This window comes from Coregonus lavaretus, assembly GCF_964263955.1.
Source record: "Coregonus lavaretus genome assembly, contig: HAP1_SCAFFOLD_2912, whole genome shotgun sequence".
Taxonomy (NCBI): domain Eukaryota; kingdom Metazoa; phylum Chordata; class Actinopteri; order Salmoniformes; family Salmonidae; genus Coregonus; species Coregonus lavaretus.
Window position 1 is genome coordinate 1 of NW_028159849.1, and position 15695 is coordinate 15695.

Here is a 15695-nt window from a genome sequence, read left to right on the forward strand (position 1 = left end):
ATTTACTAAATAAACCAAAGTTTTTAAAAATAAAATAAATAACACAAGGAAAATTTGGAGCTAGACTTGGCGCTCCGGTACTGCTTGCCATGCGGTAGCAGAGAGAACAGTCTATGACTTGGTGGCTGGAGTCTTTGACAATTATAGAAGCTACAGTAGTAATTATGTTAATCCATTGAGTTAGGTAATTACGTAACCCTGTTACTAAAACATTTACTAGAGACCACATGGATGGATAATTTAGTGGCTTTCCACATCCATCCCAAATTGAGACCCAGATTTCTCATTGCTTAACACAGACTTGTTTCACTGATGGTTTCTCATCTGCTTTCTCTCTCTCTCTCTCTCGCTCTCTCTCTCTCTCTCTCTCTCTCTCTCTCTCTCTCTCTCTCTCTCTCTCTCTCTCTCTCTCTCCCCTCCCCCCTCCCTCTCTCTCTCTCTCTCTCTCTCTCTCTCTCTCTCTCCTCCCTCCCCTCTCCCCCTCCCTCTCTCCTCCCTCCCCCTCCCTCTCTCTCTCTCTCTTCTCTCTCTCTCTCTCTCGCTCCTCCCTCCCTCCCTCTCCCTCCCCCTCTCTCTCCCCCTCCCCTCTGTCTCTGTCTCTCCTCTCCCTCTCCTCTCCCTCCCTCTCCCCCTCCCTCTCTCTCTCTCTCTCTCCTCCCTCCCTCTCCCCCTCCCCCTCTCTCTCTCTCTCTCTCCTCCCTCTCTCTCCCTCCCTCTCTCCTCCCTCTCTCTCCCCTCCCTCTCCTCCTCTCTCCCCCTCCCCCTCTCTCTCTCTCCCTCCCCCCTCCCCTCTCTCTCTCCTCCCTTCTCCCCCCTCTCTCTCTCCCTCTCCCCTCTCTCCCCCTCCCTCTCTCTCTCTCCCCCTCTCTCTCTCCCTCTCCCCACTCCTCTCTCCATCTCCCCTCTCTCCCCCTCCCTCTCCCTCTCCCCTCCCTCTCCCTTCTCCCCTCTCCCCTCCCTCCCCCTCTCCCCCCTCCCTCTCCCCCTCTCCCCTCCCTCTCTCTCTCTCCAGGTGATAAATGTAGATGATGATGGTAATGACTTAGGCTCAGGCTTGATGGAGCTGACAGAGGAGGAGCTTATCCTCCACACCAGGAAACGTGACACTGTCAAGTGGCCTTACCTCTGTCTGCGTCGCTACGGTTACGACTCCAACCTCTTCTCCTTCGAGAGCGGGCGACGATGCCAGACTGGACAGGGTACGCACTGACCGTCAAATATCACCTACTTTCTCTCACTATATTATCAATCCAATGTATTTATATAGCCCTTTTCACATCAGCAGTTGTCACAAAGGGCTTTACAGATACCCAGCCTAAAACCCCAAAGAGCGATGCAGAGGCAGAAGGATCTCTGTCTCTCTGTCTCTCTGTCTCTCTGTCTCTCTCTTCTCTCTCTCTCTCTCTCTCTCTCTCTCTCTCTCTCTCTCTCTCTCTCTCTGTCTCTCTTCTCTCTCTCTCTCTCTCTCTCTCTCTCTCTCTCTCTCTCTCTCTCTCTCTCTCTCTCTCTCTCTGTCTCTCTGTCTCTCACTCCCTCTCTACCTCTATGAACACTGGACACATGAAGGCTCTGACACTGTGTTGTCAGTGTTGTTCTTTCCAACTAGTGCCGAGGTTGTAGTCAGTCAACTGTGAGGTTGTAGTCAGTAGTCAGTGAACTGTGCTGTGAGGTTGTAGTCAGTAGTCAGTGAACTGTGCTGTGAGGTTGGGGTCAGTAGTCAGTGAACTGTGCTGTGAGGTTGGTAGTCAGTAGTCAGTGAACTGTGCTGTGAGGTTGGTAGTCAGTAGTCCAGTGAACTGTGCTGTGAGGTTGGGGTCAGTAGTCAGTGAACTGTGCTGTGAGGTTGGGGTCAGTAGTCAGTGAACTGTGCTGTGAGGTTGGGGTCAGTAGTCAGTGAACTGTGCTGTGAGGTTGGGGTCAGTAGTCAGTGAACTGTGCTGTGAGGTTGGGGTCAGTAGTCAGTGAACTGTGCTGTGAGGTTGTGGTCAGTAGTCAGTGAACTGTGCTGTGAGGTTGTGGTCAGTAGTCAGTGAACTGTGCTGTGAGGTTGGGGTCAGTAGTCAGTGAACTGTGCTGTGAGGTTGGGGGTCAGTAGTCGGTGAACTGTGCTGTGAGGCTGGGGTCCAGTAGTCAGTGAACTGTGCTGTGAGGTTGGGGTCAGTAGTCAGTGAACTGTGCTGTGAGGTTGGGGTCAGTAGTCAGTGAACTGTGCTGTGAGGTGGGGTCAGTAGTCAGTGAACTGTGCTGTGAGGATGGGGTCAGTAGTCAGTGAACTGTGCTGTGAGGTTGGGGTCAGTAGTCAGTGAACTGTGCTGTGAGGTTGGGGTCAGTAGTCAGTGAACTGTGCTGTGAGGTTGTGGTCAGTAGTCAGTGAACTGTGCTGTGAGGTTGTGGTCAGTAGTCAGTGAACTGTGCTGTGAGGTTGGGGTCAGTAGTCAGTGAACTGTGCTGTGAGGTTGTGGTCAGTAGTCAGTGAACTGTGCTGTGAGGTTGTGGTCAGTAGTCAGTGAACTGTGCTGTGAGGTTGGTAGTCAGTAGTCAGTGAACTGTGCTGTGAGGTTGTGGTCAGTAGTCAGTGAACTGTGCTGTGAGGTTGGGGTCAGTAGTCAGTGAACTGTGCTGTGAGGTTGTGGTCAGTGAACTGTGCTGTGAGGTTGTGGTCAGTAGTCAGTGAACTGTGCTGTGAGGTTGGTAGTCAGTAGTCAGTGAACTGTGCTGTGAGGTTGGTAGTCAGTAGTCAGTGAACTGTGCTGTGAGGTTGTGGTCAGTAGTCAGTGAACTGTGCTGTGAGGTTGTGGTCAGTGAACTGTGCTGTGAGGTTGTGGTCAGTAGTCAGTGAACTGTGCTGTGAGGTTGGTAGTCAGTAGTCAGTGAACTGTGCTGTGAGGTTGGTAGTCAGTAGTCAGTGAACTGTGCTGTGAGGTTGTGGTCAGTGAACTGTGCTGTGAGGTTGTGGTCAGTAGTCAGTGAACTGTGCTGTGAGGTTGGTAGTCAGTAGTCAGTGAACTGTGCTGTGAGGTTGTGGTCAGTAGTCAGTGAACTGTGCTGTGAGGTTGGGGTCAGTAGTCAGTGAACTGTGCTGTGAGGTTGTGGTCAGTGAACTGTGCTGTGAGGTTGTGGTCAGTGAACTGTGCTGTGAGGTTGTGGTCAGTAGTCAGTGAACTGTGCTGTGAGGTTGTAGTCAGTAGTCAGTGAACTGTGCTGTGAGGTTGGGGTCAGTAGTCAGTGAACTGTGCTGTGAGGTTGGGGTCAGTAGTCAGTGAACTGTGCTGTGAGGTTGTGGTGTGATCACCTGTGAGTTTGTGACTCTGACATACAGTACATTGTTAATTTGAGGTGTGTCAACGTTAACTCAAATCAAATCAAATTGGATTTGTCACATGCGCCGAATACAACAGGTGTAGACCTTACAGTGAAATGCTTACTTACAAGCCCTTAACCCACAATGCAGTTTTTAAGAAAAATAAGTGTTAAGTAAAAAATAGATAAGTTAAAAAGAAAAAGAAATAACAAATAATTAAAGAGCAGCAGTAAAATAACAGTAGAGAGGCTATATACATATTATATACAGAGTCAATGTGTTAGTCGATGTAATAACAGTAGGGAGGCTATATACAGGGGGTACCGGTACAGAGTCAATGTGTTAGTCTATGTAGTAACATTAGGGAGGCTATATACAGGGGGTACCGGTACAGAGTCAATGTGTTAGTCTATGTAATAACAGTAGGGAGGCTATATACAGGGGGTACCGGTACAGAGTCAATGTGTTAGTGGAGGTAATAACAGTAGGGAGGCTATATACAGGGGGTACCGGTACAGAGTCAATGTGTTAGTCTATGTAATAACAGTAGGGAGGTTATATACAGGGGGTACCGGTACAGAGTCAATGTGTTAGTGGAGGTAATAACAGTAGGGAGGCTATATACAGGGGGTACCGGTACAGAGTCAATGTGTTAGTGGAGGTAATAACAGTAGGGAGGCTATATACAGGGGGTACTGGTACAGAGTCAATGTGTTAGTGGAGGTAATAACAGTAGGGAGGCTATATACAGGGGGTACCGGTACAGAGTCAATGTGTTAGTGGAGGTAATAACAGTAGGGAGGCTATATACAGGGGGTACCGGTACAGAGTCAATGTGTTAGTGGAGGTAATAACAGTAGGGAGGCTATATACAGGGGGTACCGGTACAGAGTCAATGTGTTAGTGGAGGTAATAACAGTAGGGAGGCTATATACAGGGGGTACTGGTACAGAGTCAATGTGTTAGTGGAGGTAATAACAGTAGGGAGGCTATATACAGGGGGTACCGGTACAGAGTCAATGTGTTAGTGGAGGTAATAACAGTAGGGAGGCTATATACAGGGGGTACCGGTACAGAGTCAATGTGTTAGTGGAGGTAATAACAGTAGGGAGGCTATATACAGGGGGTACCGGTACAGAGTCAATGTGTTAGTCTATGTATGTAATAACAGTAGGGAGTCTAGGTCCAAAAGAAAATACTTCTCAACAGCTTCTACCCCCAAGCCATAAGACTCCTGAACAGCTAATCATGGCTACCCGGACTATTTGCACTGCCCCCCCACCCCATCCTTTTTACGCTGCTGCTACTCTGTTAAGTATTTATGCATAGTCACTTTAACTCTACCCACATGTACATATTACCTCAACTACCTCAACTAGCCGGTGCCCCCGCACATTGACTATGCAACGGTACCCCCCTGTATATATAGCCTCCCTACTGTCACTTTATTTTACTGTATATATAGCCTCCCTACTGTCACTTTATTTTACTTCTGCTCTTTTTTTCTCAACACTTTTTTGTTGTTGTTTTATTCTGACTTTTTTGTTTAAAATAAATGCACTGTTGGTTAAGGGCTGTAAGTAAGCATTTCACTGTAATGTCTGCACCTGTTGTATTCGGCGCATGTGACCAATAAAATTTGATTTGATTTGATTTGAGGCTATATACAGGGGGTACCGGTACAGAGTCAATGTGTTAGTGGAGGTAATAACAGTAGGGAGGCTATATACAGGGGGTACCGGTACAGAGTCAATGTGTTAGTCAATGTAATAACTGTAGGGAGGCTATATACAGGGGGTACCGGTACAGAGTCAATGTGCGGGGGCACAGGTTAGTCGAGGTAATTGAAGTAATATGTAGGTAGGGGTAAAGTGACTATGCATAGATAATAAACAGAGAGTAGCAGCAGCGTAAAAGATGGGGTGGGGGTGGGGGGGTCAATGCAAATAGTCCAGGTAGCCATGATTAGCTGTTCAGGAGTCTTATGGCTTGGGGGTAGAAGCTGTTAAGAAGCCTTTTGGACCTAGACTTGGTGCTCCGGTACCGTTTTCCGTGCGGTAGCAGAGAGAACAGTCTATGACTAGGGTGGCTGGAGTCTTTGACAATTTTTAGGGCCTTCCTCTGACACCGCCTGGTATAGAGGTCCTGGATGGCAGGAAGCTTGTCCCCAGTGATGTACTGGGCCGTACGCACTACCCTCTGTAGTGCCTTGCGGTCGGAGGCCGAGCAGTTGCCATACCAGGCAGTGATGCAACCAGTCAGGATGCTCTCGATGGTGCAGCTGTATAACTTTTTGAGGATCTGAGGACCCATGCCAAATCTTTTCAGTCTCCTGAGGGGGAATAGGCTTTGTCGTGGCCTCTTCACGACTGTCTTGGTGTGTTTGGACCATGATAGTTTGTTGGTGATGTGGACACCAAGGAACTTGAAGCTCTCAACCTGCTCCATTACAGCCCTGTCGATGAGAATGGGGGCGTGCTCGGTCCTCTTCTTTTTCCTGTAGTCCACAATCATCTCCTTTGTCTTGATCACGTTGAGGGAGAGGTTGTTGTCCTGGCACCACACGGCCAGGTCTCTGACCTCCTCCCTATAGGCTGTCTCATCATTGTCGGTGATCAGGCCTACCACTGTTGTGTCATCGGCAAACTTAATGATGGTGTTGGAGTCGTGCCTGGCCATGCAGTCATGAGTGAACAGGGAGTACAGGAGGGGACTGAGCACGCACCCCTGAGGGGCCCCCGTGTTGAGGATCAGCGTGGCGGATGTGTTGTTACCTTCCCTTACCACCTGGGGGCGGCCCGTCAGGAAGTCCAGGATCCAGTTGCAGAGGGAGGTGTTTAGTCCCAGGGTCCTTAGCTTAGTGATGAGCTTTGAGGGCACTATGGTGTTGAACGCTGAGCTGTAGTCAATGAATAGCATTCTCATGTAGGTGTTCCTTTTGTCCAGGTGGGAAAGGGCAGTGTGGAGTGCAATAGAGATTGCATCATCTGTGGATCTGTTGGGGCGGTATGCAAATTGGAGTGGGTCTAGGGTTTCTGGGATAATGGTGTTGATGTGAGCCATGACCAGCCTTTCAAAGCACTTCATGGCTACAGACGTGAGTGCTACGGGTCGGTAGTCATTTAGGCAGGTTATCTTAGTGTTCTTGGGCACAGGGACTATGGTGGTCTGCTTGAAACATGTTGGTATTACAGACTCAGTCAGGGTGCAGGTTGAAAATGTCAGTGAAGACACTTGCCAGTTGGTCAGCGCATGCTCGGAGTACACGTCCTGGTAATCCATCTGGCCCTGCGGCCTTGTGAATGTTGACCTGTTTAAAGGTCTTACTCACATTGGCTACGGAGAGTGTGATCACACAGTCGTCCGGAACAGCTGATGCACTCATGCATGCTTCAGTGTTGCTTGCCTTGAAGCGAGCATAGAAGTAATTTAGCTTGTCTGGTAGGCTTGTGTCACTGGGCAGCTCGCGGCTGTGCTTCCCTTTTGTAGTTTGTAATAGTTTGCAGACCCTGCCACATCTGACGAGCGTCGGAGCCGGTGTGGTACGATTCAATCCATTGCTGACTAAAGGATGAGGTGGTCTGACTCTGGTCTGTGTGTGTTTCTGCTGTTGGTAAAGGCTGACCTATAACACCTCAAAGCCCTGGCCTGACTGCCAGTCTGTTTGTGCTGTTATGCCAACTCCTTGTCACACCGAACATGTTTGGCTTGACAATGAGAAATAGAGTTGTCAAGAGCACAAAGAGATCTGGGCCCAGGCTACCAATGTCCCTCCCCTAGACACAATACTATAGCTGACCCGGTACCTGTATGGTATTGCTGACCCGGTACCTGTATGGTATTGCTGACCCGGTACCTGTATGGTATTGCTGACCCGGTACCTGTATGGTATTGCTGACCCGGTACCTGTATGGTATTGCTGACCCGGTACCTGTATGGTATTGCTGACCCGGTACCTGTATGGTATTGCTGACCCGGTACCTGTATGGTATTGCTGACCCGGTACCTGTATGGTATTGCTGACCCGGTACCTGTATGGTATTGCTGACCCGGTACCTGTATGGTATAGCTGACCCGGTACCTGTATGGTATTGCTGACCCGGTACCTGTATGGTATTGCTGACCCGGTACCTGTATGGTATAGCTGACCCGGTACCTGTATGGTATAGCTGACCCGGTACCTGTATGGTATTGCTGACCCGGTACCTGTATGGTATTGCTGACCCGGTACCTGTATGGTATAGCTGACCCGGTACCTGTATGGTATTGCTGACCCGGTACCTGTATGGTATTGCTGACCCGGTACCTGTATGGTATTGCTGACCCGGTACCTGTATGGTATTGCTGACCCGGTACCTGTATGGTATTGCTGACCCGGTACCTGTATGGTATTGCTGACCCGGTACCTGTATGGTATTGCTGACCCGGTACCTGTATGGTATTGCTGACCCGGTACCTGTATGGTATTGCTGACCCGGTATCTGTATGGTATTGCTGACCCGGTACCTGTATGGTATTGCTGACCCGGTACCTGTATGGTATTGCTGACCCGGTACCTGTATGGTATTGCTGACCCGGTAGCTGTATGGTATTGCTGACCCGATACCTGTATGGTATTGCTGACCCGGTACCTGTATGGTATTGCTGACCCGGTACCTGTATGGTATTGCTGACCCGGTACCTGTATGGTATTGCTGACCCGGTACCTGTATGGTATTGCTGACCCGGTACCTGTATGGTATTGCTGACCCGGTATCTGTATGGTATTGCTGACCCGGTACCTGTATGGTATTGCTGACCCGGTACCTGTATGGTATTGCTGACCCGGTACCTGTATGGTATTGCTGACCCGGTATCTGTATGGTATTGCTGACCCGATACCTGTATGGTATTGCTGACCCGGTACCTGTATGGTATTGCTGACCCGGTACCTGTATGGTATAGCTGACCCGTTACCTGTATGGTATAGCTGACCCGGTACCTGTATGGTATTGCTGACCCGGTATCTGTATGGTATTGCTGACCCGGTACCTGTATGGTATTGCTGACCCGGTACCTGTATGGTATTGCTGACCTGGTACCTGTATGGTATAGCTGTATGGTACCTACCTGTTCTCTCTAGCTGGTCTGATGGTAACAGTGTACTAAATTGATTGATTGGTTGATTGATTGGTTGGTTGATGGTGATGGTGTTATAGTGACTCCTGTAGTTGTTGGTGTAAACTTGCCCCCTGGTGTTTGAGGGTGTTTTAGGGTGGTGAGCGGTGACTTGGGGTTTCACTGTGTGTGAATCAGAGTCTAACCATTGGTGTCTCTCTCCCTGCAGGTATCTTTGCGTTCAAGTGTGTGCGGGCGGAGGAGATCTTCAACATGCTGCAGGACATCATGCACAACAACAGCATCAGCGTAGTGGAGGAGCAGGTGGTGGAGGTCAACCCTATAGGGTCTATTGAGGCTGAGCTGCCCTGCACACCTCACACTGCTACTGGTAAGACCTGTTACACTCACTCCTACTAGTTAGACCTGTCACACTCACTCCTACTAGTACGACCTGTTACACTCACTCCTACCAGTTAGACCTGTCACACTCACTCCTACTAGTTAGACCTGTTACACTCACTCCTACTAGTTAGACCTGTCACACTCACTCCTACTAGTTAGACCTGTCACACTCACTCCTACCAGTTAGACCTGTTAAACTCACTCCTACTAGTACGACCTGTTACACTCACTCCTACTAGTACGACCTGTTACACTCACTCCTACTAGTACGACCTGTTACACTCACTCCTACTAGTTAGACCTGTCACACTCACTCCTACCAGTTAGACCTGTTACACTCACGCCTACTAGTACGACCTGTTACACTCACTCCTACTAGTACGACCTGTTACACTCACTCCTACTAGTACGACCTGTTACACTCACTCCTACTAGTTAGACCTGTCACACTCACTCCTACCAGTTAGACCTGTCACACTCACTCCTACTAGTACGACCTGTTACACTCACTCCTACTAGTTAGACCTGTCACACTCACTCCTACCAGTTAGACCTGTTACACTAACTCCTACTAGTACGACCTGTTACACTCACTCCTACTAGTACGACCTGTTACACTCACTCCTACTAGTACGACCTGTCACACTCACTCCTACCAGTTAGACCTGTTACACTCACTCCTACTAGTACGACCTGTTACACTCACTCCTACTAGTACGACCTGTTACACTCACTCCTACTAGTTAGACCTGTCACACTCACTCCTACCAGTTAGACCTGTTACACTCACTCCTACTAGTACGACCTGTTACACTCACTCCTACTAGTACGACCTGTTACACTCACTCCTACTAGTACGACCTGTCACACTCACTCCTACCAGTTAGACCTGTTACACTCACTCCTACTAGTATGACCTGTTACACTCACTCCTACTAGTTAGACCTGTCACACTCACTCCTACCAGTTAGACCTGTCACACTCACTCCTACCAGTTAGACCTGTTACACTCACTCCTACTAGTACGACCTGTTACACTCACTCCTACTAGTACGACCTGTTACACTCACTCCTACTAGTACGACCTGTTACACTCACTCCTACTAGTACGACCTGTTACACTCACTCCTACTAGTTAGACCTGTCACACTCACTCCTACCAGTTAGACCTGTCACACTCACTCCTACCAGTTAGACCTGTTACACTCACTCCTACTAGTACGACCTGTTACACTCACTCCTACTAGTACGACCTGTTACACTCACTCCTACTAGTACGACCTGTTACACTCACTCCTACTAGTACGACCTGTTACACTCACTCCTACTAGTTAGACCTGTCACACTCACTCCTACCAGTTAGACCTGTTACACTCACTCCTACCAGTTAGACCTGTCACACTCACTCCTACCAGTTAGACCTGTCACACTCACTCCTACCAGTTAGACCTGTTACACTCACTCCTACCAGTTAGACCTGTCACACTCACTCCTACCAGTTAGACCTGTCACACTCACTCCTACTAGTTAGACCTGTCACACTCACTCCTACCAGTTAGACCTGTCACACTCACTCCTACCAGTTAGACCTGTCACACTCACTCCTACTAGTACGACCTGTCACACTCACTCCTACTAGTTAGACCTGTCACACTCACTCCTACTAGTTAGACCTGTTACACTCACTCCTACCAGTTAGACCTGTCACACTCACTCCTACTAGTACGACCTGTCACACTCACTCCTACTAGTTAGACCTGTCACACTCACTCCTACTAGTACGACCTGTTACACTCACTCCTACTAGTACGACCTGTTACACTCACTCCTACTAGTTAGACCTGTCACACTCACTCCTACCAGTTAGACCTGTCACACTCACTCCTACTAGTTAGACCTGTCACACAAACACATTGTATGAATCGTATGTCTCTCCTCTTCCCAGCTCAAGGCTACTCTGTACCCACGTTACCAAACGGTATAGGACGCTACCCGTCGTTTGGGGAGGCCTCGTCGCGCCCTTCTAGCCGACACCCTTCTGTGGGCAGCGCCAGGCTGCCCTCTGTGGGAGAGGAGTCAACGCACCCTCTCCTGGCCTCGGACCAGTCGGTGAGAACACCCCCCTTTAGTCATGGACCCCTGTGGATAACTGTTATTATCGATGCATTCAAAGCCACTGACTAAGAAGCATTGACTTTCTTGTTGCTGTATGATCAGATTATTTTCTCAATGAGTTGTTATTTTGTCTTTGTATTTAGTTTGAAGATGTTACTGATCCAGGCAGAGCAGTGGAATGTGTCAGTGTGTGTTTTTAAACTCTCTCCCTCTCTCTCTCTCTCTCAGGTCCACACCTATGTCAACACGTCTGGTGTACGGGATGACCTTCGCACTCGCCCCAGCAGCCACACCCCCTTGGAGCTGCGGCTGTCCAATCCGGAGACGACCTCCTCGCTAGCCACCGCCCCTCCGTCACCCACGGAGACAGACATGGACACAGAGCCTCAGGTGCTGCTGGAGCCAGAAGGGGTTACATTTATCCTCGGTCCCACACCGGCTCAGAGGAGGCAGAAGCAGACCCGTGGGGATGGGGACAGGGAGGCTGGTTCCAGAGGGGATGGGGATGGGGACGGGGAGGCTGAGTCTAGGGGGTCTGGGGATGGAGAGATGGTGCTTGGGGTGTCTGGGTCTAACGGTGAGCCCAGCTCGGCAGCTCCCTCTGGGGGTCTGAACGGGAATGGGAACGGCTGTGTGGTGGGCTCCACCCTGGGTCTCCAGGCAGGAGACTGTGATACGGGGTATGACAGTGATGAACGCAAAGACGCCCCCCCTCCCCCTCTTCCTCCTAACCCTAACCCTCCACCTCAACCAGGAGCCAAACCCAGCACCATCTCCACCTATGAGCACCACAACGGCAACACCACCCATCCTTACGTCTCCACCCCTGTCCCTGTTCCAGCCCCCAACCCCCGGCGTAACCGCGCCGCCATCCCTCTCCCTGACTCCTCCCACAACGCCAACAACTCCGCCCAGCGGCGCACGGCGCTCCTTAACTACGAGAACCTTCCGGCGCTGCCTCCGGTGTGGGAGACGGCCAGGCGCTTCTCTGAGGGTGACGAGGAGGATGAAGAGGAGGTGTATCACGGATACGGACCAAAGACCCCCTCCCTTAACGGCTACCACAACCACCACCATCATCCTCACCACCATCATCATCATCCTCACCCCCACCTTCATCACCACGGTCTGGGTCTGGACCCCATGCACAATTACGTCAACACAGAGAATGTAAACGTCTCGCTCAGCGCCAAACTGGACTCTGCGCGGATCCTTCCGCGGGGGCGGGACTCTAGCGGCGTCTGTTCGACTCCCACCGTCTTTAACTTTGACTTCCGGTCGGGGCGATTGACGGGTGGACCGGGTGGGTTGGGGTTGGATCCCTTGAGGCAGCTGAACTACATTGAGGTTGAGATGGAGAAGGGCTCGGACTCCAGTGGGCCGCAGACGCCCAAGACCCCCACCACTCCCTGTGGTGTCGGCCTGGGCGGTCTCCTCCTCCCCCCTTCCACCCCAACGCGGCGGACCGAACTGTACGCCATGATCGACATCGAGCGCACGGCGGCCATGTCGAGTCTTCAGAAAGCACTGCCCCGTGACGACGGTACCTCTAGGAAAACCCGACACAACAGTACTGACCTTCCTATGTGAGCTTCACGACACTTAGCATACCTAGCCTACCAAGCACTGTCTGCATCTGAAATGGCACCCTGTTCCCTATATAGTGCACTACTTTTGACCAGGACTATTCATAAAAGTGTCTCAGAGTAGGAGCGCTGATCTAAAATCAGTTTGACCTTTTAGACCCGTAAGGAATCAGATGACGTGGACAGGGGGGGACCTGAGCCTAGATCAGCACTTCTACTCTGAGATGCTTAATGCATAACGACCCAGGACCCATAGGGCTCTGGTCAAAATGAGTGCACTACATAGGGAATAGGGTGTGATTTGGGACGCGGAACCACTGTCGTCTTCTTCAGTTGCACCTGGACCTGACCCTTGATGTTGATGCTGTCATACTTTGTTATACCTACAAACTGAATGAAAAACACATTTGAAGACAGAAGGGCTGCAGATGTTTTAATGTCTTATTACTTCACAAGGAAGTTACACTGTGTCCTGAAAGTAGCCTGGTCCCACATCTGTTTGTGCAGTCTTTGTAATGACAAGGAGTGGCACGATGGCACAAACGAGACCGGTACCCAGGCTATACTGAAAGCTTACCTGAAAGGCAACGATGGTAGATCAGGTACTCACCAATATAACACTATTTTTATTCCTGAGGTCATTTGATACCGTTAACTAATTAAAGAAGGAGTGAAACACCTTTAATTCTAGCCTGGTCACAGATCTGTCTGTGCTCTGTGTCTACTCCATTGCTGTCATGGTCAAGCCAAACGATGAGTGACAGGGAGTTGGCATGACGGCACAAACAGACTGGTGCCCAGGCCACCTTTATTCCAGTGCCTGTGTAAGTTTAGCTTGCGGTGGGTGATGTGACAAACAGTGAGGTCTCTTTGAATGACGGACCTCATCACCAATCTCTCTTGGTACGAATCCTTTATAGTGCTGATCGTAAACTCAAATGGTCTCAGAGTAAACACTCATGTCGGTATCTGAAGCTCACTTCCGTGTTGCCCTAATGGTTGTAGATTCCTATGGCGTCTAACATTACTGGACCCACCAGGGTTGGGCTCAATTCCATTTCATTCCCAGTCAATTCAGGAAGTACACCGAAATTCAAATTCTCTTCAATGAGGAAAATGTGGAATTGGGTTAATTTTCTGAATTGACGGAATGGAATTGACCCCGAGCCTGGAGTCTTCAGCCATGTCTTAGGGCACACTTCTTGGTACACTACAGAGTCACTTTAGCCACTATTAAATACAGACAGACAGTGGGTATGTATGAATGCCAAATTATATGATGGCCACAATGATGCTGTAATAATGTGTTTGGCTGTACTGAAAGTACCCAAATCATACCATTGGTATGCTTGTATGGCATCTTCATGCTCCGGGTTCATTCCATCAGGGTTGGGGTCCCAATTACTTCACTATTGGGTCAATTCAGAAAGTCAGTTGGAATTTCAGTTTGCTTGCTGGATTGACAGAACTGAAAGGGAAATACACGCCCACCCTGCAAACAATACTCAACTTGTACAGGGCCCTCTGGTGGTTGTTGGTGGTCTTAGTTCAGTCTGAAGTGTCATTCGAAACATTGTCGTGAACAAGGAAAACAAAAACCAAAGCGTTTATCACACAACGCTGTCAGTCAACCATGTTTCATAGGAGGAGTGTGGGTTCCAAAGTGTCATCTTCTGTTACCTGTTATCTCACTGTATCATATTGTACAAATTATTATTATATGTTCTAACTTGCATTATATTTTTTTCTACCTACATTTAAAAGAGTTAATAAACTATAGGAATTGTACAAAAAGTAGTTTAATAGATATTGTTTATTAAAGAAATGAACTGTTAGCGGAAACAATGGATTATTTGCCAAACTCCTTTTTTTTTCTATTCTAGAGTATGATGATTGTCACAGAGTTCCAGAATGCGTTCCATTGGTTCCATTTACGATGTAAACATTACTTATTTCCTCTGTTTTGGTCTCAGACCACCAGACACTATAAAGGACTATGCAGTGGATTAAACAATTAATTACTCACTGGGCACAGACGTCAATTCAACGTCTATTCCACGTTGGTTGAACGTAATTTCATTGAAAAGACGTGGAAACAACATTGATTCAACCAGTGTGTGCCCAGTGGGTCTACTGTTTAAAAACATAATGCCATAGTAGTGTATGGACTTTATATTGAGGGGGGGGGGGGGGGGGGGGAGAGATTTTGATATTTGCATTTTTCAGGTATGGAAATATATGTTTACCAAAATGTTAGTATTTTTTGACCAGAGGAAAAACCATACTGCGTATTTAGACGTCCACATCATTCTTAATACATATTCCATCACTGCCAACAGCACCCTATTCGTTTGTAGCATGGCAAAATACTAATAAAGAAACGGGACTAAGTGTTGCCTCTGCTGGTCTGTTTACTATTTGTGTCATAATTATCATCGATAGCCTATTGTGTTGCTTCGGTTTTATCTTGTGTTTCAGCACTCAAATACAGTATTGAAGGAAGGAGAGTGACACCTGGTGGTAACGGAATGGACATGCAGTGCAACTGTCTAGTTAGTGACGGCAGTAAGTGTGGGCAATAATTTGTATGGACAGTCTTAACTCTGAATAATAAGGTGCAATGAGGAAGAATTGTCTGAAGAAGAAAAAAAAGATACTTTAGGGAGAGCCCCGCCGGAAAGGCTGGTCTTACCATATATAAGGAGGGCATTGTTAAAAGGTAGTCTTAGCTCCTGTCTAATCCGTGCAGGAGAGAACTCTTCACTGGACCAGGATAAGGTGCAGGAGCGAACACTTCACTGGACCATGATAAGGTGCAGGAGAGAACTCTTCACTGGACCATGATAAGGTGCAGGAGAGAACTCTACACTGGACCATGATAAGGTGCAGAAGAGAACTCTTCACTGGACCAGGATAAGGTACAGGAGAGAACTCTTCACTGGACCAGGATAAGGTGCAGGAGAGAACTCTTCACTGGACCAGGATAAGGTGCAGGAGAGAACTCTTCACTGGACCAGGATAAGGTGCAGGAGAGGTAACTCTAATGAACTTATCCTCTGCAGCAGAGGTAACTCTGGGTCTTCCATTCCGTTTGTCAATTAGGGTGTGCAGGGTGAATACACATGGTCTGTCATACGGTAATTTGGTAAAAAGCCAATTTGACATTTGCTCAGTACATTGTTTTCGCTGAG

The 15695-nt window shown here is 48.8% G+C and overlaps 1 protein-coding gene across 1 annotated transcript; it reads left to right on the forward strand.

The window, feature by feature from the left end:
* Positions 1-1012: 1012 nt before the first annotated feature.
* LOC311122391 (fibroblast growth factor receptor substrate 2-like) lies at positions 1013-14886 on the forward strand (the record flags this gene model as incomplete). Its single annotated transcript, XM_084196758.1, has 4 exons — positions 1013-1199; positions 8628-8789; positions 10749-10912; positions 11147-14886. Coding segments are annotated over 4 exons (1875 nt in total), but the record flags the coding sequence as incomplete, so codon positions are not given.
* Positions 14887-15695: the final 809 nt, after the last annotated feature.